At 41.9% G+C, this 24369-nt stretch overlaps 1 protein-coding gene across 3 annotated transcripts in view; it reads left to right on the forward strand.

Annotated features, from left to right (window-relative positions):
- The window catches only part of FNIP1 (folliculin interacting protein 1), a 275317-nt gene that overhangs the window by 198396 nt on the left and 52552 nt on the right, over window positions 1-24369 (forward strand). For all 3 annotated transcript variants that reach the window (XM_069199195.1, XM_069199194.1, XM_069199196.1), the window contains one exon: window positions 13386-13555. In XM_069199195.1, the coding sequence (XP_069055296.1) occupies window positions 13386-13555 (170 nt within the window). The remainder of the gene's footprint in view (window positions 1-13385; window positions 13556-24369) is intronic.

Raw genomic sequence — 24369 nt, forward strand, 5'->3', positions numbered from 1 at the left:
GTGGACATATGGAGAGCACTTGGAGGTGGGGTCTTCTACACCAGTGCAGTTTTCGTCTCGCAGCCTGTAACCAAGCTTCAGACGTGCTTGATTGTCATGAATTCCTTGGCCTTTTGGCAACTAGTTAAAACACAACATATTTTAGCTCTAGATATGGTGGTTTCGAGGGAACTAAATAGAAAGTGTTGTGCACACCATACGAAAGACAGAAGTCTGTGGTTATCGTTGGTTAGGGGAGTCTATGAGCCTGTCATAAAGAAAGGCGGAGTTCCTCTTTTAGTGAATTTTAGTGACTGGAGTTTGTGACATCTACCCCTGTATGAGGCTCGGGGCAGTCAGGGACAGCAGAAACGTGTGGGGAATGGATTAAGGTGAAACAAGTTTGACCTATCGAGAAGAGTGTTTACTCGTTTTCAAGAGTGAAGCAAAGGTAAATCTTCTGTTACATCCCAGTATAAACAGACATACCACTGTACTCCAATTTCTTTTGTCCCTGGTGAATTTGTCAACTCTGCGTGCAAATGTACTCTAATGTTGGTGTCTATTCTCCATTGTGAGCTTCGTGATTTACTGTCCCACTTGCCATAATCAGGATGTTTTTCTTTGGAGGTCTTGTTGTCTGAAACGTGGTTGCCCTTCTTTTGGTTCAGGATTGTCTTCTATGAGACAGTTCACTTATACTCGCCGCTACCCACTTGACGGCTGTCAAATGGGGGTTGGTATGGTGTATTTCGCCGAAGCGGCTGACAATAAATGCAGCAATATTTTTCTTCGTAGTCTTTAGGAATCGTTCCGGAGGGTCTCATTTGAAGACCCTTAACTTGAAGGTGCCATCCTTACTTACCTATGCTTATTTCTGAACAGCAGCAGCAGCAGCATAAAAATCCCTGCTATGTAGTCACCCTCCTGTTGTCATTGGTAATGCATTGACCCTATTAAAAAGCAATATTGAGAAAATTCAAAATTTTGGAGAACTGTTGCTGACAAACCTAAATTTCAGTATTCCCTGTCTAATAACCGGAGTTCCATATTGTACATTCAATCACCAAAAATCTTCAGGGGGCCATAGACCAGCAAAAAGCTCAGAATTGTTGTATGACAACAACAAAAAAATCATAGGAGGCTTCCGGCATTCTCGACCTTCTTGTAGCACCCATCCTGCGGGGGCATGGAATGAATGATAGACACGAAGTTCATGTCTCTGAGAAAAACTCACAGTACTTAGAATGGTAAATGGGCAATCTGTGTTTGACTAAGAGGTTTTCTCACTAATGTAGTTAGTGATCCCCCTAAACACCCTGTCTTCTCTTATACGGAAGTAATGAGAAAAGTGTACATTTTCTATATATCACTTCACAGCATAGTACCGTTGTTTCTGAGCACTGTAAATAATAGTTGTTGCTATTAGCAAATGTAATGTTTCTTGTTAAAAATTCTCAGAATGGTGATCTAGTAATGTAGGTTGTATGTTGCGAAAAACTGTCTGTTCTCTATCCCAGTAGTTCCCAACCTGTGGTCCGGGGACTACTGGGGGTCAGCGAAGCCTCCTCGGGGGGTCTAAAACTGTTTAGAAAATTAAAGAATATGAACAGATTAGGTCCCCAGCTTTCAGTAATAACTTAGGAGGGGGTCCCTGGATTCCAGTAATCATAGCATGGGGGTCCACAGAAGTGAAAAGGTTAGGAACCACTGCTCCATTAAAAAAGAAACTTAAAAAAAATAAGAAAAGAAAACTGTTTGAAATTGATCGTTATTTTGGGTCTCTGTCTTGGCAACTGTGTTGCATGTTGACTGAAAGGCTAAAGGTCATCAGACTTTGACCAGTCCCATGGTCTGAGCACGTAGCCAGCAGAGCAGGCCAACCAGTTACAGAAGTGAAGTTCGGTCTCAAATGTAATTTCATAGAGTGTATATGAAGGGGATAACAGATAGATTGAGTTGCAATGAGATTGTATTGTATTGCATCATTTATATAGCGCGTACTACCCCTAAGTGGGATGTTGAAGTGCTTGCCTATATGAGTGGCATTCTACACCAAGTTGGGTGTGTGGTTAGAAGGATGTTGTTTTTGCTTTGATCCTATGTGGGAAGTGTTTCCTTGCTGTGTGTGATGACCACTGCAGTGTGGTTATCGTGTTATGGGACGCAGGGTGTTGGATGATGAAGTGTAAGGCAGACACGCAGTTTTATGGTTTTCAACATGTTTTTAGCTTTGTACAGCTTTGCAGGTTGCTTCATGGTATTTCATGTGATATAGTCTACTTTGCTGGTTACTTCAGTGGGTTGTCCCATCTAAGATTTTGTGCGAAGTTATGGTCCTGAGTTGGCACAGTTGGAGAAAGAATGAGGTGGAGAGATCTGGGATGGGCATTTTTATTATCATCCCATATCTGAGTGTCTGTGTGAGCTGTGATGAAGCTGTTAGATAGTATTGATATTTGGGACCTGCAGTGAATGGACTATTTTAAAGTCCTCCAAAATTGTCCAGTAATGTGTGATGGATCTCTTCAGTTATTTCATGCCAGATCATTTGGTGATATTTGTGTTTTTTGGCTGTACAGTACTAGCGATAGACAACCCTCATAGAAGATATGTAATATGTGAATTTAATAAGTAAAAGTTACAATTTGTTGCTGACCCCTGCATATTATTGTTTTAGTATTATTGTGGACAATAACAGTTACCTATGGAAATGCACAGCTATGTCATGCCATGGTAAACCAAAGGGAGGCCCTTTGTTTTGCTTACCTCCATAACAAAAACAACTTGCTGGTTAAGGTGTTTGCAATTTATGGGTTGTAAGCTGAGGATTGTTTTTGAAAGTGTGACTGTTTTCTTTGCTCTGTTGCTTTTATGGAGGTGGGGAATTTAACTTGGAAATAGCCAAATTTTCAATTGTCTTCGGAAGTGTATATGATCCTGGGTGCTTCCAATTCTGGCTGGTAGAGAGATCCAGAGCTTGGTGGCTTATATTGAGAAAGCAGTGCCTCCAATAGATTTTTTGTGGTAAGATGTTTTGAAGTGGTGGAAACCTTGGGCGCAGAGTTGTTTGGTTTGCGCTGCTTGAAATAGGTATAGCAGTACTTTTCAGTTGGAGTCTCCATGAACAATGCAGAGTGGCTTGAACATCGCTCTTCTAGATATAGGTAGCTAGTAGGGGGATTGCAGGACAAGGGGTCCTGCTTTCTCTTGGGTGAAGGCAGAGAAGAAGCCTTGCAGAACCATTTTGGAAGAGTTGCATTTTGCGTACAATGATTGCGTGTGTGCCAAGTTATAGGATATTGGCAAAGTCACTTTTGAGATTATGAACGAGAGGATTGCTTGCCGTTTATGTCGATGTGCAAGGAATGGGAAGATGCAATATTGTGTTTTCATTGTGTAGAAGACACTCTTTGTTGTTAGCATAAGGTATCAAGGATAAGTCTGAATCCATGGTTACTCTTAGTTTTTTAACTTCTCTTGATGTCGGGGGGACTTCAAGTTTCTTAGGCAACATGGCGGCCGGCTGGCAATTTTGCTATTGCCTGCATGTCATAATCTTTTTTGGAGATATTGAGCTTTAGATGGTTGTTCATGATCTGTGTGGTTTTGGTATGAAGGTAGTCACTGACTTTTGGCTTCGAGGACTTTGGAGCTATCCATCAGCATACAATAAAAAGAAACAGGCCACACATAAATAAAAGTCTTCACAAAGCGGATGGTGATGCTGATTAAAAGAATGCAGTGAAAATAGATGAGATTATTTCCCACCAAGTGCTGTATCTGGCATGCTAAGTCTTCTTAGAGCTATCTGAGGTTTTGCAAAGATTTTCTTTTATAATCCGAATTCAATATTGTGGATAATAAGGCAGCAAAACCAGATGCTAAGCAAATTATTAATGCAGTTCGGCCACTTAACCAATTATCTGTTATATTTGTCTCTAAAGCAATGTACATTGTTTAAATATTAACTATGTAAGGGTACTCTCTCTGTACGTTTTGCTTTTTTACCTATATCAGATGTCTTAAGGAGAAGTTAAATCACCCTCCACAACCCACTAGGAACAATCTAGACATTCCTGATAAATTGCTTGTTGATGTAGCTCAAATATCATCCTATGAACTGAGTTACTTCCTAAGCTCTCCGTAAATCGCTTGGGAATGGACATTGCAATTACTGTTCTTAGGAACTGTACACATTCCTTACTTATCACTTCTGGATACATTTCTCGAGTAAATATCTATGTTCCATGGATCTCTCACTGAGGAAGGGCCTCAAATCTACCTCTCCTTTTGAGCTCAAAACACACAACCATGCATGTTTACAGATATGCTCATTAAGCTTTTTTCTTTACAATTTAAATTACAACATTTGATCAAAACACCCATTTGCCGATATGACCTCTTTGTGAAGTTTGTTGTGTCTTGGTGCAACCTTGTTACCCATAGTGATGTAACACTGTTTGAACTCTCAAAAAATGTCTTTTTTTCTGGAGACCGAACCAAAGCTGCCATGTTCACAGGGACATGTAAAGTTATACATTTCAAGAAGTGGATACACAGATACAATTTGTAGACAACTTCAGACATAAACGTGCAAAGAGTTTGAGCCCCAAACATGTATTTATCAACAGCAATATCACACACGCTCTGAGAATATACGTATGTTATGTATTTGAACACATTAAATCTTAAATGTAGAAAGGGCAAAACATTGTGCCGTATATACCATATTACAATGATCTCAACTGGTTGAAACAGATCCAGTAATGGACACTAATTAATGCTTACTCAAAGCACTTCAATTATGTGGACTGCAAAACAATTGCATAAGTGTTACTTCGATATTAGGATGTGGTCAGTAATTCACAATGTTGGCCATCACTGACATAACGTTTCACCACTTTGTGGCACTGTTCATGCTATTAGGTGGCTATTTCAAGAATGTTTCACAATCTGGGAATTTCCAGCATTACTAGACTCCTCTCACATTGCACTTTCCTTGAGTACCTACCCCAGTTGTTTGGGATCATTTGCAGGCTCATTGGTTATGAATAAAACGAATAATAACAATACCTCCATAAGTGAAATGCGTACTAAATGCAAACCAGTCTCGCTCCCTCATATAGAAAAGATCTCTGGCTTACTGTTTTCCTGATGAATAAACTAGTTTCTAAAACATGTTGCACAGAAACGTAGGTGGGATATCCACGATTAGCGCACTCTCTTAATGCTCTCTTCTGCAGCCATTAAAAATCTCTGGTCTTCATCTTTTTCCTCTTCATGACTTCCCATTCCTTCTACTGGACTGAAAGGCTGTCTATGGAGCTCCTTCACCTTCCTTTATCTCTCAGCATCCCCTTCCATGATGTGTGTTTTAAAGCAGGGAATCTGTCTGCCAAGGTCAAACTTCAAATAGATTTTATGGATTTTAATGTTTTTTGCGAGGAATAAAAGGGGTTCTCCACTTGGCTATGATTTTATACCTGAAGACTACATACAAACTAATAACATCTTGTTGTATCACGCCCTTTACAATTGTTGGATTCCCGCAGTTTCTCCTTTCATATACCATACATTTGATCATGTTTTTTTTTTTTTCATTGCAAGCAGTCATTGCAGTACTACTCCGACTGTCCGTTCACAAATTTGTTTTGTGATGTTATGATCGAAACGCTTTCCACTTTTTATAGGTTTGGTGATATAATTTGCTGGACCAACTTCATGTTTCCATCAAAATGCATTGCACACTAAAGGAACATGTTGTTGCATTTTTATTAAAAATAAAATAAATGCTGTCTATTCCTTACCGTTGTGGATTCCTTCATGTTGCTAAGGGTTCCTAACAGTTTGAAAAGAGCTCTGTAATATGTAAACACCTTTATGTTGGGAAGAAAAGTAGAGCCAAGCGATGTCACTAGTGCAACCTCCTGTTGCTGTTTCCCATTAAAAAATGTAATTCAACAAACGAAAAAAGTGACTGCAAAGCTTGTTAACTTTGGTTCAAAGAAGTTTATAAGACTTTGAGTGAATTCTCACAATCATAAGTAGTGCAGCTGCACAGTTTTGGGGTGCCCCTCATATAACCCTGTGTATGGCGTGAAAAATATTTCTCAGAGAAACTCCAAGCAACACTAATCTAGCTATGCACAGCAGGCTTAGTAGCTCCTTATTTGACTTCCTAAAAGTATGTTGGGACTTAAACCAGGGACACAAAAGCAAAATGGTAATGCTACTTCACAGAACTATTAAAAAAGAACGATGGTGGGCCTGACATCAGCTTGCATGTTCATATTTAATATTACCCCCACCATCCCAGAATCTTTTCTTTTTTTATAGCTGTTATTTAGTCAGAAGTGTACTTCTGGTAAAAACAGACCCTAGAGATCCCCTGACTCCCACGCTCCTCTCCCGCCCCCCCGCCCCCCCCCCCAACCCAATACCTACCACTAACTCATTTGTTTGTGGCATGTACAGTTGTAGAGACACATGCTGTGTAGACTCCTGCCATCTAGTGTTGGGCTTGGACGTGTACAGCTTGTTTTTGTTTCGAAAACTTAAAGTGACTCCACCTATCTCTGGTTATGCAAATTGGCTCCATTGTTTTTCTCCACTATATGGATTCAGACGTGTCTTCGTGCCAAGCCCTTGGAGCTATTCCTCATCGGTTTGCTCCTCAGTCTCACCTACCCATCGGTCTCCACCTTTGCATATCTCTTTGATTCTGTCCCCCCAGCGCGGTCTCTACCATTCAGTGCTCAGCCCCGGCAGCCTACCACCACTTCCATATCCGAGAATGCCCACATGATGGAAAGGGCTCCATTTCAATTCTGCCCTGTTTGCCATGAAAAGTACCCGAGGTCAAACCTTATCAAAGTTTGTAACCTCTGTGTGTCCCCAAAACATCGAAAGGACTGCTGTTCGGCATGCCTAACATTCCTTAACAAAAAAGGCGCTTTGGGATCAACAGGCTCATCACATTGCTTTACATTCAATGTGCATCGCCAGAAGGAGGAAGATACTCCTTATCTCTTTGGGGACCAAGAGGAGGAGGATCTTCTTCAGCAACCCAGTGTCTCTGTTGGGAGATCGAAGAGGCTTTCTTGCTAGAAAGCGTTGACTCCGAGACCAACGTTGAAGCAGACATGCCCCGGATGGCCCAGCATCCAACAACGAAGGCCGCAGTGAGTACTTCTCTCCCACAAGCCACCCATCCTAAGGAGGCACCAGCTTGTATCTCCCTGCCTTATCAGAGGCCTCAGATCTACCAGTGCCTAACGGTCATGGTCGGCACCAAACTTCCAAGCCGGACCCAATGTCCTCCTCACAATCAGTACCAAAGTCCTCCTCGAAGCCTCTTGTGCCAGAATCAACCTCCAGATCCCTCTTGGGTCTGAGTCAAGACATTCAGGGGGTTATTCCAACTTTGGAGGAAGTGGTAATCCGTCCCAAAAGTGACGGTAAAGTGACGGATATACCACCAGCCGTATTACAAGTCCATTATATCCTATGGAACTCGTAATACGGCTGGTGGTAAATCCGTCACATTTGGGACGGATTACCACCTCCTCCAAAGTTGGAATAACCCCCTCAGTGTCCAAGGCTTTGGAACAGAGATGTGGAGACCCACCAAGCTGAAGCCCATTTTAGCGTCCTCTGTCTATTGACCCTGCTCGGCTCTTTCCAGACCACTGTCCCCAGCTATGTCCTCTGCTGACTTTGAGGATCTCGACCAGCCAATTCTACCAAGGCTTCAAGAACGCCTCAATGTAATGTATACACATTTAGCCTGGCCGAATACTGACTAAACCTCCAACTAAGGATGCCTTTCCTCATAAGAAGTTGACTTTTGAGAAGGCCCTCAACCCTCCTGTGAAACCGGTGCTCTAGAAACCTCGGCTCCACGACAGAGGCATATATCTCTCTGCTGCTTTATGTTCCTTCCCATACGTCTCCTTCTTCTCCCTCTATACCTACATCATTTCTGCTGCCTGTTGACCCTCAGTCACACTCACCACAGGGTCCCCCCCCCTCACAGCCCCCACCACATACACAGACTGTCACCAGAACATCATCACCCTGCTCCAGGAGGAGATGTATGCACTAGTTGCCAAGGGGGACATAATTCATGCTCTCTGCAGTGGTGGAATGCAAACAACCTATTGCAGGGATGCCCTTTTCTCAACCCAGTTCCGCAAGAGGCCATTACAACTGGCGCCTCGCTCAATGGCTGCAAGGGTGCAACTACAGGACATCACTATCCAAGGGGTGTGGGATGCTACACAGCAAAGGCTGCACATTAGTCACATAGCACTGTCAGCTATCCTGCTACCCCTCAGGACATTCCTTCCTCTGATAGTCTTGGTCGATACAGACAACACAACTGCCATGTTTTGCCTGTAAAAACAGAGGAGAACTCATTTAACTCCAGTTGTCTGTGTTAGTCGAGAGCATTTGGAGTTAGGTGATACATCACAGGGTGCATCTACTGATTCAGTACATTCCTAGGATGGACAAGGACTTAGTAGACCTTCATGCAGGTTGCATCAACAAATCCACGAATGGGAACTCTACTCCCATGCCCTACTCGTGTATTTCCATCTTTGGGGGTCCTGCAGACAGACCTCTTCGCCACCACCAAAAGTGCAACATTTCCAAGCTTCATTTCCATGCTTCCACACCCATAGGTCATGGGCAATGCACTATGAATGAATTGGTCAGGGATATTTGCTTAGGCTTTTCCTCTGCTCCCACTCGTGGTTTGGAGGCTGAGCTAGACATCCTCCACTCTCACCCTAGTGGCTCTAACTTGGGGATGTCTGCCTTGGTTCACCACTCTACTCACTCTCCCTAGCCTCTTACGAGAAGGTCCCTAGCTGGTCAAACCTATCTCAAAACCAAGGGACTCTCAAGCCCCAGCAGCTCAATCACACCAGCCTACAATTAAAGCCTGCTACGCTGCTAAGTGGAAGCAGTTTGTACACTATTATCTCCCTAGATATGTTCACTATCTCACAGCCTCTGCACAGGACTTAGTCTTCTCCACTTGCCGAAGTCTGACCTCGCCTATATTTCTATCAGACTGCATTTGTCTGCCGTGGCAGTACATCTTCAAAACAGGCAGTACACTTCACTTTTCAGAATCACAGTCATTAAGGCTTTTATTAAAGGGCACGAATGGGTTATCTTACCATGGGTGCCCCCTGTTCCTGTGTGGAACCTCGACATACTACTCAATGAACTAATGGGTTATCTTTTTGAACAAATTCACTGTTGTCTATTAAAATTTATTTCTTGGAAAGTAGCTTTCCTTGTGGCCATTATGTCCCTTGGATGTGTCAGCGGAATACATGCTTTTACCTTGGAAGAACATTTCTTCCAGGTGCATCATGATAGAGTGGTTCTCAGAACCTCTCCTAAATTCTTGCCCAAGTTAGTTTCTGGTTGGTTTTCTTCCCACATCCTGAGTCTGTTACAGAGCATGCTCTTCATACTTTCGATTTCAAGAGGACGGTCACGTACTACATTTACGGAACAGAACATTTTTTGTAAGACACAACAGCTCTTTGTGTCTTATTCCAGGCCAAATAAGGGCCATGCGATTTCTAAAACAGGTGTTGCACGTTGGCTTGATAAGTCCATATAAGCCTGTTAGGCCAAAGCAAAAAGACCCCTACCCTTCCCTTTCAGGCCACACTCTACTCGCAAGAAAGGAGATTCAATGGCTTCCTTGGGCAACATACCTGTAGCTTTGACCACCCCACACACATTTACTAAACATTATTGTGTGGCTGTATTGGCCCGCCAGCAAGTTAGTGTTGGCCAGGCTTTATTACTTACTCTTTTCCAATCGTCTTCAACATTCTGAGGATAAGCCATCCCTTTTTGGGAGGATTGCTTTTATAGACTTTGCTAAGCATATGTATTTACATCTACACATGCCACAAATGGAAAACGTTACCCTGTAGTCATCCTTTTGAAACATGTAGTGCTGTAGAGTCACGTGCCCACCCTTCTCCCCAATCACCTGTGGTTGTTGCAGATGGTGTTAACTCCTTTTAACTTCATTTTTATCTCCCCTGTCTTCTCCCCGATCAGCAACAGATGAAAGTGGAAGAGATAGACGTCGCTCTTACCCTAGAGATCCATCTGGTTACAAAGGGAATACCACAGATATAATTATATTGGTGCACCTTTGACTTTTTAATGCTATAAGCAACACCAAACAAAAGGGTAGCTGTATTGCTCAGTCAAGGGTTGGCATATGATACGGAATTAAAGTGTACAAATAAAGGGGGTAGATTCGTAGGGATTAGGAGTGCTCTTGGTCGTTTAATAATTACTATCTTCTTGCTGTACCCCCAATGAGGAGAACAAGATTATTCATAGCTTTCTCTCCAAAGATAGCCATTTATAGGTGATTTTAACTTTGCTCTGTACTCCACTGATGCAAGATCGCCAATGGGACCCCAGGCCCCAAAGCCACAGAGTTATTATCACAAAGCGTGATAGATTTAAACTTGCTAAACAGCATTTATGCCTCACCATGCCTCCTGTCACAATATTCGACTGTACAATGTGCTGCCGCTTGTCGCAGTTTGGGGGCTCCAGCTGTGATTCTCTTGGCTAATATTAGCAAGCCTTTATACTCCGTGAGCTGGGAATATCTATTCATCCCCCTTCAACGCCTTAATTTCGTCCGTCGATTTCTTTCCTTTTTTAAATTACTGTATACTTATTTACCAGCATTGGTTTGGGGGGGGCTGGTGCCAAGTCAGAATCATTCCAGATGCAGCGGGGGACGTGGCAGGGTTGCTCCCTCTCTCCCCTGCTGTTTGCTCTCACCATGGAGCCTTTGGCCGAGTGGATGAGGATGGACGTCCAGGTGCAGGGCTTCGAATGGGAGGAGTAACTGTTGGATACAATAGTATTATACCCAGGTGATGTCCTCTTCTTCCTCCCATCCCCCAAAACGTCGGAGTCACGTGTTCTACAGATCACTTCTAATGTTGGGGAAACTTTGGGCCTCCACATTAATATAATCACTGTGTTCTCAACTGGTGCTTGTATCCAGTTGGTTGGGTGTCTGGCTTACAGGAGGCAGTGAACAGGGTTAGGTATTTAGGTGTCTTCGTATATCCTGATGCGACTCTGGCATGGTGGAGCAATCTGGGGCCCGTTCTGGTCCGTCTGCATGAAGATATCCAGATCTGGTCTGTCTTGTCCCTGACTGGTCGGTCTGCCATCTTTGAAATGGTGTCCTTACACCAGTTCCTGTTCCAATTACAGAACTTCCTGTACGACGTCCCACAACAGTGGTTCCATAAATTGAACTCCATCCTTGCTGCTTTTCTGTGGGAGAATTGCCCTAAATAAATGTTTCCATTCAACATAATGTGGGGGAATTGCTGTGGCGGAAATTTGAATCCTGCATCCCATCTTCTGATAATTAACGACTGGTGGTATGATGTCCAGGGCGACCCTGCTTATGCATCAGAAAAGTGGGAAAAGGGGAACACTCCTGTTTTTTCTCACTTACATGGTGACGACAACCGGGATAATCTTAACCCAGCGATGAGAGTGGTTCTAAATTTATGCCGTTCCTTCCTCCGGTAGATGGGTTGGTGGGGCAAGTTGACCAAGTGGACACCTCAAAGGAGGGGTTGTCTGCTTCTGCAGGTAGCGGCACTGGGGGTTCGTAAGTGGGACAAGTGAGACCTCACTGGGATCTTTACCCTGCTGGATGTTATGTGCAAGTCAGACATACTCTACAAACGGAATATCCGCTCCACTGTAGCCAGTTTCATAGATATCCGCAGCTCCTCCGTGTACCGACCCCCTACATTACTGCCCTGGCTGACCTCCCTGAATTGAACCCGTTAGATGGGGAAACTTCTTATGGGTGACCTAGGTGATCATAAACTTGCAAAGAAATATCAAACACTTATCTCCAATCACCCTGACATGTTCCTTGCCCTCATGGCTGTGGGAGCGACAGATGTAGGGGTTCTTGAGAACAAGTAATGGACTGAGGCACTGGAGGGCACCTCGGATGGGTGCTGTTGCAGCCCGGCTCAGGTTGATCCAGCTTAAGTAGTTCCACAGGGTATATTTTACATGCCAAAAGCTCTGGCACATGGGTGTGATTGCTTCCTGACCCGTCTTAAGTGTGGCACAGGGGAAGGCACGTTTATTCATATGGCGTGGAGCTGTCCTGAGTTGCATAGATTGTGGCATGGGCTGACTGTCTGTCTGGACGGGATTCTCTCTCAGTTGATCCCAACGGACCCAAAATGTAACCTTCTGCATCTCACCAACAATTTGGGTGGTATTAGGTATCGATTGTCTCTTTTGTATTTGGGTCTGTCTTTAGAAAAGTGGGACACAACACAGGAGTGGAAGGCAGTGACTTCCCCTTCCTTGGCAGTTTGGAAGAAAGGACTAGACCATTGTATGGGTTTGGAAGTGGCAGTTTATAAAGCAAGCGTTTGCCCCCAGAAGCTCCCCAAGATATGGCAGGTATGTGCGGATTACCAAGGCATAGAGTTGGAACTTGTTCATTCCAGGTATCAAATGGGTCATGATGAAATCCAGATTTTTATGGAATGCTAGCCAGCTAGGTGGGTAGAGGATACTGATTGTCACGTGGATTTCGTTTGTGTTTTGTTAATGGATGTCAGGTGGGGGAGGCATGTGCGTGCAGGTATTTGATTTTTCCTTTTTATTATTATTTGTATTTTTCCTGTGGTGTTGGCCTAACAGCCCCCATTTTCCATTTAAACTGCAAAATCAATTAAATGTGTTTCCAAAAAAAAAAAAAATAATTTTGAGGCTCAGCTATATACTAAAATAAAATATTGGTAAGTAAGCTTCAACTTTTTTTTGCACTACTATATACATGCACCCTGACTAATCAGGATTTTTACAGGACAGATGTTTCATATTGTTGTACAGTGTAGATCACTATGTCTGAGTGCAGATGAAGGTGTATTTATCTAATTGCTTTCCAAACTTGTCACTTTCATAGATATGGCAATATTTGATATACTTTGCTTTGTAATGCCTATCCCTGCGTTGCGCAGAGTTATGACTTTAGTCGTATTCCTTACTTTAACAAGTGCCTCCAGTCCAACTCACCATTCTGCTGGTAGCTCTCATGTTCCTGTCTTTAATCCTGTGCCACAGAAAATCGGCGTTACTGACAGAATTTTTTATAATAATACCATCCTACAACATAAATGTGCTATTTGCAACCACAGATGGGATTTGAAAATCAATCCGTGTTAAAACTGTGAAACTCAATTTGTGACATCATAGTGGAGTTATTTTATGCTGTGTCGATTTGCTCTTGGTTTAAAGTGTTGGGTGCAAAAACGTAACATGGCGGTCCTTTTTTCTTTTCTCAGATTTTTACCAGCCCTGCTCACTGCCGTTCTGACAAACCACCTAGCATGGGTCCCAACTGTAATGCCCAACGGACAGCCGCCCATCAAAATCTTCCTCGAAAAACATTCCTCTCAAAGTGTGGACATGTTGGCAAAAACTCATCCGTATAATCCACTCTGGGCACAGTTGGGTATGTCTGAAAGACGTGGCTAAACAAAATTATTTTTTTTGTCTTTTTATACTTTATATGAAATTAGGTTGGTGCTATTCATTTAAATAATGTAAGTGCTCCACTGTTCAAGCACGAGTAGAGATGCCTTTTTAGGATTAGTTTTCACTAGTAAAATCTTTGTAAGGTGGTTTGTTTGGCCTCACTCGTCAAATATTAAATGATCCACTTTTTCTTTGACAGCAGGATACTTTTCTACAATTCAGAAGATGGGACACCTAGGTGGTATCATCTCATAATGCCTCTTGGCAACTGTGATTTTTGCTTTAACCTTGGTATAGGCAACCATAATAACATTTTTATTCGTTTACTTATAAGTAGTTTTATATTCTCTTTTCTGTAAATGCCTTTGCTCTTCTTGAACACAAAAGAAAATGCTCTGTGCAAAGTCTTTCCATTGTTAAAGTCTGCCCATACATAGATCCATCTGTGCTTGAATGAAGATCAAACCTGATGATGAAGAATGCTACTTTGAAGGGTGAGGGTCTTGCGTCCTGAATATAGGCCTGTCCTTTGAGGTTAGAGTAAACCATTGTTATCTAATTGCTGTGGAAGTGTTGATTATCCAGTTTTTCCTCTATTGTATTTTTGGTGGTTACTTTTGTTTCTTAACTGTTTTTGCATAGTTCGTCTTTATGGTTTTCACATCACTGTGCAATGTTAGTAATTTAATAAGATCCCATGCAGGAGGTTGAACAGAGGTAAACTTTTTGAGGTCTAAGCTGGGCCTCCTCAGTCATTCCTGCCCACTTTCCTAATGATGAAAAGAAGTTATCTGTCACCACAATGGTTTGGTCCTGTAATCCTATATAAGGTTATGAGTAGCTGTTGGGTCACTACTCCAACATTTTACACATCTATGGAAGGTGTGCCCTGCTGGGTTTGAGTGATTGTTCGGAGTGCCAGTTTTCAAATATGGAAGAGGCCATACTCCACCCGTTCAAATAATGGCCACACCCTTCCATTTTCCTGGCCGTTTGCTATTGCACCTCAAGTCAAAACTCTATAGAGAATGGACTATCTAAATGTGCAAATTTATTGGTCTGCACCTAAGCTGAAATAAGGCAGATAAAAGAGCGTTGGCTCCTTAACCCTCCCCAGATCACCACCACCCCACCCAGGAAGCTGACATCCCTCATCTCCGCTGAGGGACACGTAGAAAAAATGACTCAAGTGCTGTATTTCTCTTTCAGGTGATTGAAAATGGTCCATTGTAAGTCCTAGCCACCATAGGGACCCCTCTTACTCATTATGGTTACTCATTATGGTTAGAAATCGGGATGCTTATAGTAACTGATTGAGGAACCCACTGGTTTATTCTATTTAAGTCTTAAATACTGCACCTACTCAACCCAATCCCTCCTCCCGCGTATGCCACACCATACACACTCAAGTTCGTCCTAGGGCCAGTAACCCACCATGTGGCACTCTAGGGTCACAAACTTGCTGTGCTGCATCCTAGGGATACTTAATCACCAAAGAGCACTACAGGGTCACAATTATGGTGCACTGCATCCAAGAGACACTAGCCCCAAAATATTTTTCATGGGGCAAATGCAATCTACTTCAACCTCTGAACTTTAACTCATCATGCTGCACTCCTTTGTAGAGACAGAAAACCCACTGTGGTGTTAGGACGGAATGTCAGCATAGAAGGTTGGGGGGTTGGCCGGGAGACGCGGGGAACGGTTGGAAGAGGGAGCGGAGGAGCGCCATTCGTGCGTCGGCACCACTTGTACACTACATGACGAATAAATACCAGATAATCATCTAACCGGATTGAAGTTTCTCCCTCTATTACAACAGTGGTGATGAGGATGGGATCCTCTTGGCGGTGCCGGCATTTCTTCGCGCTGCCAGCAGGTATTTGCTGTGCTGCTTGTGCTAAGGGAGCGGACGCGGAGTGTCTTTCCCGACGTCCAGCCTGGTGTGTGCGGCACCTTGTTTCCTGTTGCCTCTTCCGGCGTCCGGCTGGGGGGCGTGTCGCCTAATTTCTTGTAGGCGTGCCGCTTTCTTTCTCCTCTTCTTTCGTTGAGTGCTTCCTTGAAACGTCCTGGTTGCTATAATAGCGGTCGGATGTGTTGTCAGCAAACCTGCTTCTAACTCTCCTGCGTGTTGGCAAACAAATGTTTTACTTGTTGCCATAGAATGATTTGAAGCTCTTGGACTGTTTTTTTTTTTAAATCGTACTTGTGAAGAACCTCAGCGTTGGTGCGTTATATTACACTAACGGCATTATACATTTCCAGAAAATTTAATTGTCAAGCATTCAACCCCCACCATTTTTCTTGTCGGAACCTGGTGAACCACCTATTCAATGGGAATTATGGGTTGATATGTTTGATGCATTTGTGGAGGTTTTAGAAGATCAAGAATGTTCCCCAGAAAGATACTTAGCATTGTTAAAGCACAGACTTGGCGCGGTTGGTCTACGTGAATTTAAGAATCTACCGCAGGTCGATAATGCTGGGGAAGCGGATGTATATCAATTAGCCAAGAAACAACTGCAAGAACGTTATGGCAGAAAGATTAATGTCGCGTTGGAACGGTATAAGTTCTATTCTAGCATGCAACAGGATGATTAATCAATTGACCAATTTGTGGCAGCACTTAGAGGATTAGCTGTTACTTGCAAATTTTAGCAAATATCTTACGACCACGTTTTACGAGACCAACTACCAATGAAGACCAAATCTCACAAAATACAGGAGACGTTATGGTCCTGTAGTGGTGACCTAACGTTGAGAGGTGCAATTGATCCGGCAAGGACCATTGAAGTATCAGAGAAATGTGTTCAGGCTGTCAGGAAGAGTTTTAATGACTGTGATTCCGGAACTGTTGCTGTTAGTTCCGTGAACAAGGATTCTAAAGGGTTGGAGAAGAAATTGGACTGGAAGAAAAATACCGCAAAGAATTGTTATAGATGTGGTGCTGGGGACCACTTAGCTAATTCTAGAAAATGTCCATCTTCTACGAAAATATGTAATGCATGTAAAAAAAATTGTCCATTTCAGCAAAGTATGCAAAATGAATACAAGGGGTATTAGTTATATATCTGAGCATGATGAATTAGATGATTGTAGGAACCAAGAGGTTGTTCTGAGTGTTCGTGAGGATGATAGTAATGTTGAGGATAATTTTTCAAAATTATCTACATCCAAACTACTTGTTAATACAGTAGAAGTAACAGTGATGGTTGATTAATGTGCATGGTTCACTATTATGAATGTGAATATGTTTAAGAAATTATGGCCTGGTAGAAAGTTGTTACCAACCGATGTGAACCCTGGTAGTTATACAGGGCACAAAATTCCCAAATTGGGTTATGTGAATGTACACATTCAGTTTCAAGGGAGCAAATGTGAAGGCAAATTGTATGTGACAGAGAAGGGACAGTTAATTTTGGGTTGGCCACATATTAGGAAGTTTGATATAAAAATTGATTCAACAAGAATGTCTCCAGTTTAGACTGTAGTTGGATATGATTCAGAACAGCAACTGATTTATGATGAGTTGGACAAAAGTTTTCCGGCGGTATTTTCTGAATCTTTAGGTAAACTTAATGGTTTCAAACACAGAATCATTTTGCAAGACAACGCAGTTCCTGTGAGGCATAAGGTGCGGAATGTACCTATGAATTTTAGGGCTAAACTTAAGGAAATGCTGGAAGATCTATGTGTAAAGAATATTATAGAGCCTGTTGAGAGTTCAGATTGGATTTTGCCTGTGATGATTTCTTAGAAAGCGAATGGGGACCTTAGGTTTTGTGTCAATTTGAGGTCCTTGAATGAAGCTATTTGGGTTGACACATTTCCTCTGCCAAATTTACAGGAATTGGTATCATCTGTAAGTCAGGCTTCTGTATTTTCTACAATAGATTTATTGAGTGCCATCATCAGATTGAATTAGATGACCGTTCTAAGCATTACACTGCATTCATAACGACCGATGGTGCATTCCAATATAAAAGAATGCCGTTTGGCCTTGCTAGTGCTTCAGACCTTTTCCAAAGGGAAATTAATAGAATTTTCTGTGGAGTACCAAATGCAAGAGTTTTCCAAGATGACATTTTGACTTTTGGTAAGGATAAGTCTGAACCCGATGGGGTGTTAAGAGATGTATTGGAAATACTCCAGGAAAATGGATTGACTGTAAGGAAGGAGAAATGTAAATTTGGTCAGAAAGAGGTAGAATACCTGGGCCATATTATTTCACATGAGGGTATTCGTCCAAAAGTGGGACATGTGAAGGCTATTATGGACGCTCCTGAACCAAGTAGTAAGGACTAATTGATGTCATTCTTAGGATTCAAGGAGCACCTCCACAGACAGTTGTTTCGTTCAGTGCCTTGAACTACCTGTTGACAATAAAATAATTTTTCCCAGGACACACATTCAAACGCAAGTTGCTGTTGTCACTTTAAAAATAGTCTTGCATGCTTCTTTGGCGAGCAGCACAGCGCCGATGTTGCCCTATTCAAATTGTGGGGGGCTGCACTCTTATCAATCCTTGTCTAATGTGGTCTACTACCAAAGTACCCTGTGTTGTATAATATTTAATTATTAATTTTATGTAATTATTATACTTTGGACGTTGTCACTTTACCCAAATATGTATAAGGTGCCTATATGGGAGTAGTCGAAACCTCAAATTTACAATAGGGATAACTACGCGAGAGAGCATTTCATGACCGTTCTCGAGCTCCACCGTGAAAGTGTACTCTTATAATTATAAATATGTTTTAAATTTGTGTGGTATAATTGATGAAGTTTCTAGCAAGGACGTCATGTCTTATTAAAGCACACATTTATTTTCTGTGCACTGCTGGGCATGTAAAATTATCTCTGGTCTGTAAATTGCGGGTTTAAGAGCGCTTTCTATAGTATTCACATTTAACCATAGTTCCTGGCTCTCATGAAGCACTGTTGATCCGCTAGAGTGCTGCTCCGGTTGAATATGGGTTTATAGCTCAGTTGTAGAGCATTTTGGCTGTATATATTTTATTTCTGTTAGTATTCAGTAATTATCCAGGAACAAATAAAAAAAAATGTCAAAAACCAAACCGTTGCACATAGGCATGGAGGAAGGGTTAAATGGAAGAAGTACAGAGGCTCACAAAGTAGTTCTTTTCAATGATCAGGTCTAATAAGACAGCGAGTGCTTTTTCAAACCAAAAAATATTTTTGCGTTTTTCCAAGGCCCAGAAGTTTCCACAGGAAAGGTTAATTGGAAAAAAAGTGGCAAAATAAATATTGACTAAGATAAAAGGCTTACAGTCAACGACAGCCCGAGCGACTTTTCTATCAGACGTGGCCCGTTCATATGGGCTGAGGGACCACACCCCAACCTTTATTCCCCCAACAAGAAGAGTCTCTTTCAGGCTGAGCAAAGATTATCCTGGCAGACCCCTCTTGTTCAGGACTGGCAGCCAGCAGCCTGACATGCGCTTAATACACATGCTCCTGATTTAGGGTGACCAGATGTCCTGGATTTCCCAGGGCAGTCCCAGTTTTCCAAGGACTGTCCTGGCGTCCCAGCATTTTTCTTAATTTTAAATAAATGTCCCGGTTTTTGCAACAAAGGCAGATCTAGCAAATGCATACGTTAAAGGTATGACCTCCTTTCACAGGTGCTTACAAAGTCTGAAATAATTGAAATAATTTACTTATTTCTGTTGGGCAACACAGTTGCGCACACACACACACACACACAGACACATACACACATTTACAAAGCTAAGCAAAAAAAAGACTGGCCAGATATAAAAGTGAGACTAAAAACTTTAGTCCTTCTTTTATGTCTGACTTGTCCCAGTCTTTGCGCCTCAAAATGTGGTCATCATATCCTGACTGCCTGAGGTGAACTTTGCCAGGCTGAGGATTTCAGAGCCATGTCGGTATGACCTCCTCAGCCTTGCAAAAGTGCCTTGAAGCCCTCCCCCTCATGACAAGGGGAAGCATCACTGATTGTCTCGGACTTGGGCACTTCAAGTTTAAAGCCTTGATGTGCCCAGGGCCGAATGTCGATCAATAACACCTCATCACAGACTGGGGTGGGGTCAGCAGTTTAATTGTTCCTCCCCCCAGCATCCTACGCTGTGGGGATTAGGGAGTAGGGACTGCCGTCTTCCCTCATTGGTTGATACTAGGTCAGCCAGTGAGGGAAGGTGGCAGTCCCAACCCTCCTTCGACCTCATAGGCTTCCCTGTCTACAATAAAGGTAAGTTTGTCTTTTTTTATGTTTGATGCGTGCGTGTGTGTGTGTGTAATAATGCATGTTCTTATGAATGCGTGTGTGTGTGTGTGTGTGTGTGTGTGTGTGTGTGTGTGTGTGCGCGCGCGTGCCCGCGCGCCAATACTTGTTTTCTTTGATGGCGTGCAGAGTCCCTGATGGCAGGTGGTGCTATTACGTTCTCCTATAGTTTAACCATCTGCCGTTATATTTTAGAAGCCATGAAGCGGAAAGTTGTGTATGCGCTGTATACTTCTCGTATAAGTCAACATTGTTTAAGCTGGCCTACTTTTTTCTTTAAAATTATCCACCTTGAAAACTTAACTCGAAGACATTCCCCAGTAGGCACAGCTTTCATTTTATTCCAGGATTTGCTTATTTTATTCAACTGTGAAACCAGGGTTTTCCTGAAAAGTTGCGCAAGCGTTTCTAACTATTGTATGGAAGGTATAACTGCTCTGTGAAACACCTTAAGGATAAATGTTACTGCTTCGAAGCTAGGATATAATCGCTTCCTTTTTAGTCAGACAGGGCATTTCACCAAAAAAGTGGCTAAAAACGACTTCCTTCTCACGGATCAGTCAGAGATAATTTGGCCATCTTTGTCTTGACGCAAATTGTAAGGGTTAAAAGTAGAAGTCTAATAAAAACACACTATGGAGGGTGGAGAACATTTGTAAAGCACAAGAACAACACATTAAATAAGTGAAAATAAGTTATTCTGTTGCAGTACGGTACTTTGCTCTGAAGGGGGTGGGGGGAGTGTGGCAGATCACTGTTCATAGTGCAATGCTGCCACCTAGTACCCATTTGGAGAATGACAGCTATCGTGTGACTTCTTGCTTGAGTCACAAGCACATTAAAACCTCATTACTGTTTTAATTGCCCGTGCAAGTCTAGTGAACAAAAATGATGGACTCAGCTTTCCTGCTTAGCTTGTTTTAATTTGTGCTTTGCACACTGTAGTGTAGGAGTTGCTATAAACGTTTTACAACATACATCTGCTCAACATTCGCGTAAGGTTCATTTGCAGTTCTCCCGAAACAACATTTTCCAGTTTGTCTAAAGTAGGCATGGATGGATAAGGCCGCAAGCCGAAATCCATGCTATGAATACATTCAAGGGGCTGCATTTGTTTGTGTCACTCTTTACAATTCAAGGAAATCGCCCCAAGACGTGGTTGCACAACGGAATATTTCTGCTGCCCATTTCATGCTGAAGACCTTCCCGTCTGAGCAGAAAAGGAATGGCGCGATCTTGCGGACCACCTACGGTCTAGCACTGTGCGTGCTCACATATAACTGCAGGAAGGATAAAGGGATCTTGCTTTTAGTAGTAAGTTAACTTATTAAACATCTACTTTCGAGGGGCGAGTGATATTGCAACTCGTAGAGTCCAGTTTTTTCTTGTGATATGAAAATGTCCCTGTCTGCCTGGGACCGGACTGGTGAGCCCTTATAAGGGAAAATCCGGCCCTGGGTTGCTTTTGTTCCAGTTCAGGGAGTACCTGGCAGTTTGGGCTGTACTGTTCCCATTGGAGCCGGGTCAAGACAGAGTTGCAGATGGCGGGGCCCAAACCAAGGTGGCAGGCATGATATGCATTTAGGTGGGGATTGTTATTACTCTGTTTAAAGCCTGCACAAAGGTATTCTGTTGAATGGAATCTCGCAGATTACTGTAGTAGACACATGTTTTGACTTTGGACACCCACTTTGACAAACCCTGTAGGTTTAACTGTGATGATACTTGTTTGGCCCTATTAAGAGGCGTTGTATATTGTTTTACACTCTGTTTTATGTGCATATTTGTAGTTTTATAACTGCCTGCTCAGTGGTTGCCAGTTTATGTGCACTTGAACAGTACAGTGTTGGGTAAAGTTTAAAGTCAATGTTTAGAGGCTGAAGGTTTCATCGGTTCATTGGGAAAACATGCAAGATTTTATGGGTATGATCTGTTTATTATGAAATTTTATGAAAAAGCCAGTAGGCCTAACCTACTTATTGTGAAAAGCATCAGTTAAAAACAATGGGGTATCAAGGATGGAGTTTTATTATACCAAGCTAAAGCCCATAGGCAGCTACTGGTACATAAAAATTGCACAGATTACTGTAGTAGGCAAGGATTGTGGTGTTGGTGATCAACCCAAGCAAACTCTGAAGATAGAAGATATGCACTACAATAATACTTATTAGGCTGTCTTGGGAGATATAGTATTTTGCTCTGGCAACTGTAACTTTGTATATATTTTTACTTTTATGACTGTTTGCCAAATGGTTGCTGTGTGGAAAGATTACACTCAGGACAATGGGCTTAAGTTAGTTACGGTGACAGCCCAATAATAAGACTATATGCCTGATTGTTTATTATGAAATGTTATGATAAAGGCAGCAGGCCTGACATGATGATTGTGAAATGCATATGTTAAAGTCAATAGGCATTTACGGGTGGGTTGTTATCACTCTGAATTAAGGTCTAGAGATATATTTTTGGTTACATGGAGTCTCATAGATTAACTTAGTAGGCATTGGTTTTAGTGTTGGTTACCCCCTCTGACGAACCATGTGTAGAAGATGTGAACTGTGAGAATCCTTGTTAAGCCCTGTTAAGAGAGATACTATTATGATTTGTCAACTGTAACTTTGCATACATTTACAGTTGTATGGCTATATGCTCCATGATTGCATTGTAGGAAAGCTTATCCTCAGTACAGTAGACCTGAGTTAATTATGGTGGCAAGCCAATGATAAGAGCTATAGCTTTAGTGTGCAGGGAAATGTTTTGCCTGATGCCACAGGTCTGGCCTGTTTATTATGACCAGTTATTACAAAAGCAGTATGCCTGGTTAATGTATTATGAAGAGCATTTGGCAAAGCAACTGGACCTCTAACAGTGGATATTTGTCACATTATGTTAAGGCTATAGAAAAGTATTTTGTTAAAGTAATCACACAGATTACCATTGTAGGCATAGATTATTTTATTGGTCACCAACTTTGATAAACTGGGAGTTGAATACCTCTTTGGTGATTCTTAGGCCCTGATCAGAAAGGCTGTATATTGTTTTGTTAGCTGTAATTCTGTCCATATTTGTGATTTTATAAAGTGGTATTTGATGGTGGCCCGCTTCTGTGAACTTCTGTAAGCCTGTGTTATATATAGTGTCAAGCTGTTAGTAACGAGTATAGGCCTTTTCAGTTCACTGCAAAACATTGTCTGATTCCATATAAATAATCTGTTCATGATGAAAGGTTATGACAAAATAAGTAGGCCTTATTTACTTATGGTGAAAAGTATGTGTTAAAGGTGATTAGCTTTTACACTGAATTGTTACTACACTGTGCTAAAGCCTGTAGGCAGGCATTTTGTTACATCGAATCCTGCTAAGCTTGTGACTCATCTGAAGAAACCATGGGGGATAGATTATTTAAATGTGGTAATCTTTATGAGGCTATATTAGTAGGAATGTTGTGTTGTTTTGACAACTGCATTTTGTGCATCTTTGTAATTTTATTGCAGTATACCAGACGTTTGCCTTGTGAGCTGGCTTTGTTTGCCTTGTGAGTAGGTGTAGGAATAAAAAAAAGTAGGTCTGAGTTGCTTATTCTGACTAGCCAAGGATAAAGGTTATAGGCTTGATTGTTGATGATGAAATGTTGCAACAAAGGCTGTGCAGGCCTGATATATTGAGAGTAAAAAGTGTATGTTAAAGTCGATGAGCTTTTAAGGGTAGATTGGTAATACCATGTATTAAAGCCTACAGATAGGTATTTTGTTACACGGAATCTGACAGATTACCACAGTACACAAGTCTTTTTAGTGCTGGTTACCCCTTCTGACAAACTTGGTATAAAAGATTTGTACTATCAGAATCATAGTTAGGCCCTCTTAGGAGAGAAAGTATTTTGCTTTGCCAGCTGTAATTTTGTATACTTGTGTAATTTTTGGACTGTATTCTTTATGTTGCCTAGTGCAGAAGCCTGTACCCAGTACAGGAGGCCTCATCTGGTAATGGAGATAAGCCATTCGTAACAGCTACAGACCTGATTGGTTCACTAAGAGCAAAATATTTCTGTTGCCATAGGTCTGATCTGTGTTCTGAAAAATTATTATAAACACATTAGGCTGGACATATGTATGGTGAAAAACATGTTAAAGTCAAAAGGCTTTTAAGGGTGGATTGTTATTTTTTCAGTATAAAAGCCTACAGATAGGTATTTTGTTACATGAAATATTGCAGATTACCTTTTGTAAGGAAGGATTTTGGTGTTGCTTACCACCTCTGACAAACCATAGAGGGAGAAGATTTGCACTGTAATATTTCTTTCTAGAATGTCTTAGATGACTGCCAGGATTGTGTAATTAAAAAAAATTAAATAGTGTCTATGTATGTATATATATATATATATATGTATGTATATATATATATATATATATACACATATGTGTGTGTATCTATATAGATACATATACATTTATAATTCCGCCATTGGTCTGTCCCTCAGTTAGACTCTGCTTCCATCCATGACAGTGAACTGCATGGTGTGA

The sequence above is a fragment of the Pleurodeles waltl genome, chromosome 7, assembly GCF_031143425.1.
Source record: "Pleurodeles waltl isolate 20211129_DDA chromosome 7, aPleWal1.hap1.20221129, whole genome shotgun sequence".
NCBI classification, from domain to species: Eukaryota; Metazoa; Chordata; class Amphibia; order Caudata; family Salamandridae; genus Pleurodeles; species Pleurodeles waltl.